This window comes from Grammomys surdaster, unplaced genomic scaffold (genome assembly GCF_004785775.1).
Source record: "Grammomys surdaster isolate TR1022 unplaced genomic scaffold, NIH_TR_1.0 269, whole genome shotgun sequence".
NCBI lineage: Eukaryota > Metazoa > Chordata > Mammalia > Rodentia > Muridae > Grammomys > Grammomys surdaster.
Genome location: NW_021604710.1, coordinates 1,434,542 through 1,438,816, shown reverse-complemented (window position 1 = coordinate 1,438,816; position 4,275 = coordinate 1,434,542). Strand labels below are relative to the sequence as shown.

General features: G+C 39.8%; 1 protein-coding gene across 1 annotated transcript in view; it reads left to right on the top strand.

The window, feature by feature from the left end:
• LOC114628550 (TRPM8 channel-associated factor 3) overlaps window positions 1-3,674 on the top strand; it is a 10,405-nt gene extending 6,731 nt beyond the window's left edge. Inside the window, exons 6-7 of the mRNA XM_028776436.1 lie at window positions 803-1,140; window positions 3,058-3,674. Of these exons, the coding sequence (XP_028632269.1) occupies window positions 803-1,140; window positions 3,058-3,324 (605 nt within the window). The 3' untranslated portion in view covers window positions 3,325-3,674. The remainder of the gene's footprint in view (window positions 1-802; window positions 1,141-3,057) is intronic.
• The last annotated feature ends 601 nt before the right edge of the window (window positions 3,675-4,275 follow it).

The following is a 4,275-nucleotide window of genomic DNA, read 5'->3' as shown; positions in this document are numbered from 1 at the left end:
CTCTCTCTCTCTCTCTCTCTCTCTCTCTCTCTCTCTCTCTCTCTCTCCCTCTTTCTCTCTCTCCCCCCTGCCTGGAAAAGAAGCCCAGCCCTATTCTCTCTCTTCTGCCCAGCCATTGGTTGACCAGCTTTTATTGACAAATTAAAGGATAAATGAGAAACAACATTTGTACGGCATTGGGGCAGCAGATATTTAGAACAAGCATTACAGTGCCATGCCTGGATTGCAGCCAGATATGGGGACAGAGAAATCAGCATTTGAATAATACAAGGATAATCTTTACACAGTGTACAAAATAGTACACCTACTGGGAATAGAAAAGACAAGAGATGGGTACTTGGTAGCTTTCAGCAGAGCCAAAAGGACTTGTTAATGCTGAACAAAGCAGGAGAAATAGTAGGTGTGGAGGGAACAATGAGAAAAACTAATTGCCATCTGCAGACTTTCAAAAATGATCCCTTAAGATTAGGACTAACCTGGAGAAGACTCTTGCTGTTTTTCCTCACCTAGACACAAGACCTTATGACATGCATGCATCACCCATCTGAAAACACAGGAACTAATGAGTGGTGTCAGTCAGCATTGCGTTCTACATATGTCTACCATTCACAGTGAAACACAGATGGGCATCAAAGTCTGTCCAAGAAAAAGAGAAGAAAGCCTTATAGGCTGCAAATAAGCTTAGGCAGTGGGTAGAGCCATCATGAACTGACTCATATTATACATCTTCTGGGATGGTAGTGGAGATGTAGACTATGAAAAGGTATCACATTTGCCTCTTACTTCCTGGTATCTTCCCCAGGTTTTCTTCATTCTGGATACCCCATCATGGGCCTAATTAGTATAGCGGAAGGCATCATTAGCGAGTTCAAAATCAGGTCACATGGCATTTGGGGTGTGATACATGAACTGGGCCACAACCATCAGAAGCCTGGATGGACTTTCCCACCTCACACCACTGAAGCTTTATGTAATCTCTGGAATATTTATGTGCATGAGACGGTTTTAAACATCTCCAGGGAGCAAGCCCATCCTTCTCTGAATCCTGAACTTAGGAAGCAGAGGATCAAAGACCACCTAAACAAGGGAGCACCTCTGAGTAACTGGATTGTATGGACAGCTCTAGAAACTTATCTCCAGGTACTGTGTATATATTCAGGGAGGCGGGAACCACCAGACTTCCTGGCAGTCCTAAGAATCCTACACAGGGTAGAGAGATGGGCAGATAGGTGGTAGCATCTTCTTGTAGATCAGGAATGACACATATGATGTGGATAACTAAATGTATTTCCTCTTCTCTACCACATAACTCTGTGGAAATAAATAAAATGTATGGGATCATTATGGAAAACACAGCATAAGTACATAGCTGTGTTCAATCTCTGGTGAAACCCAATTTAGCCAAATGCAAATAGTTCCTCCTGTCCAACCTTTATAGCTTAGGAGAAATTAGTGTTTCTCTACTCCAACAATGTATTATGGAAGATAGATTGTAGGGACAGTAACATGGTAACAAATTATTCAAAATGCCATCGTCTTAAGCAAACTTCAAATATGAATTAAGTCAAGTTTCATTGTAAAGTAAATAATATGCAGTATTTTACAGCATTTCAAAACCCTTCTCTTCCACTTCCTTGCTACCTGTGGTAAATACATTGAAAAAAAATATTCACATAGTCATACTACATGCTCATATTTCCAGGGCAACAGAGATGAAACATGCTGTTGACCTAATTAATTAATAAAGACAAACCTAGAGGCTAGTTTTAACACTTTCATCATTATAGCACTCTGTCTCTGGGTTTTCACTGCCATTGTGATTTCAGTAAGTCAGAGATAACTTTTGGATCACATCAGCTTCCTTAGTAATAGAGAATCTGTGCTAAAATCTACAGGACCCAGTCAGAGTGTCAGTTAAAACCTTGCCATTCATGGTCAATTTAAAGCCTTTGGAGACAATCTGCTGCTCTGGGGTCTGAGACTGAATTTCTGACCAGGTAGCCACCTCTCCCATTATTGGTGTTCCATATTCCAACGTCGCAAGTAAAATTCAGTTCTTCAGCACCTTTCAATCTGGTTCTCCAGATTCAATCTTTTCACAGTCTCCCTATTTCTCAACTGGACTAGTCTTACAGAGTGCTACTAGCAAATGCTATAAGCCTGAAGCCCCCCAGTATTTCCCTGCTCCTTCATGTAGAACACCACACTGCCTGCATCCAGTTCCAGTTCTCATCTGTTATACACTCTGCTATAGCTGTAAACCTTCAGAACGGCTCACCATGGCTCATGCTGCTGACATTCACTAATGATAGCTTTTTCTACCGGAAACAGTTTTTCGTCCTATAAATATCAAGGATCACCCATTTAGCTTTTAACATCAGTTTCTCTGAAGCCTTCAGGAACCTTATCCTTATTATTTTCCTCTGCAATATTTATTCCCTGCCTGACATTCTAATGTGGTGTGTATGTGCATTCATCGATTGTCTAAGCACATGCCTCTTAGCACAGCTCCAATGATAACTGGTTATAGTTCATGTAAAGCATCTCCCAACGGTCCACGCTGTGGTTACAGTTGAGCAAGAATAAAAGAACCAGGTGGAGCTGGATTGCTCAAGGCTATTATTCCCAAGGGTCACAGATTCCCAAATGATGAGCCAGGACATCCAAAGTGGAATAATCCCAGCTGTCCATTTCCAGTGTTTGGCTGCACAAGATGTAAGGGTATAGCTTTCCTCAGTCAGATTCAGATCTTCATCATTAAGCTTAGCAGCAACAGTAATAACAATGATGAAATTAATTGCCACTTAATTGAGACCTTGCTATGAACAAGTGAGTAACAGCATAAAATCTCCCTGAGATTGGACTGAGGAAGCTTGAGATAGGGCACCTACCACAGGGATAGGCTTCTGGAGGAAAAGAAAGGAGAGACCCACTGACAAATTAAATCAACATAACAGGATGGTTTATAACTAAAGCTCACCATGTGATTTTGTGCATGTGTTTAGGAGCTGACTTGCAGGTTGTATATGTCACTCTGCCATTTCCTTCTCTTTCCAGCTCCAGGAGGGCTTTGGGTGGGAGCCATTCATCCAGCTCTTTGCTGAATACCAAACCCTCTCTGGCCTTCCTCAAAACAATGAAGACAAGATGAATCTGTGGGTGAAGAAGTTCTCTGAGGTTGTGCATAAGAATCTGGCCCCTTTCTTTGAAGCCTGGGGCTGGCCTGTCAAAAATGCTGTGGCTAAAAGCCTAGCTTCTTTGCCAGAGTGGCAGGAAAACCCCATGAAAATGTATACAGCTGAAGGTACAAAAAGTAGAGAGTGAATGCACACTAGCTGTTCTCTCTGAGAGAAGAATATTTATGTGATGCAACAGAAAAGTCCTCAGGATTCCATAAAATTCAATTTTAGGGACCTCCCACTGTTGTTAGAATCATCTTAATTCTTTTGCAAAGTAGAGATTAAATTACACAGCAGTTTTCAAATTTTGCAATATAGATGGCTCAATCTACTGCCTCTAGATTAATCTTAAGCTGTGAGATTTGTATCTTGACCTTCTCGTTTAGCATTTTTTATGTTCTCGGTTTGTTAACAAAAGCTGATCAAATCCAGAGACTTAGTTGAAGAACTGTCTTTTATGGCTCCACTTATAGCATCTTTTTGCTATTCCTAAAATTAATGCACAAATATCATTTGTCTGAGTGGTTTGGATAGAGTAGGTGATCAACATATGCTTTATCAATAGGAGTCATACTGAGATTGAGAACTCGCTTGCTTAACACAGGTTAACCTTTGTGCTAGAGCAAAACTACCACTTATGAACTGTCGAAGGCAGGTCCTGTATCAAGTTAATATGTTACTGCAAGCTAAAGGATTTATATAATAGGCTGAACTTTATGGACATATATACTCCATTAAGGCAGTGGGTAATATGGATTCATATATATAATATTACTGAGAATATTATATTAATATTCTAATAATATTAATATAATAATTAATAATATTCTAATATTATTCTCTTAGCATGTATTTTTTTCTCTTAGCATGTAGCTTTTACCACAAATAGACACCTCACCTCTGCCACACAGTGGCCACACAATGGCCAAATAACAGACATTTTTCCTTTGGGAAATAACTGAATGATTTGCTGAAAGTTAAATCTGTTGACCTTAAAAAAACATTTTTATTAATATCAGATAGACTAAGGCCAACAAAGCAAATATTGGATTGCAAACTATGAAATCTATATAAGATATGCTGCAGTTTGAGGTCA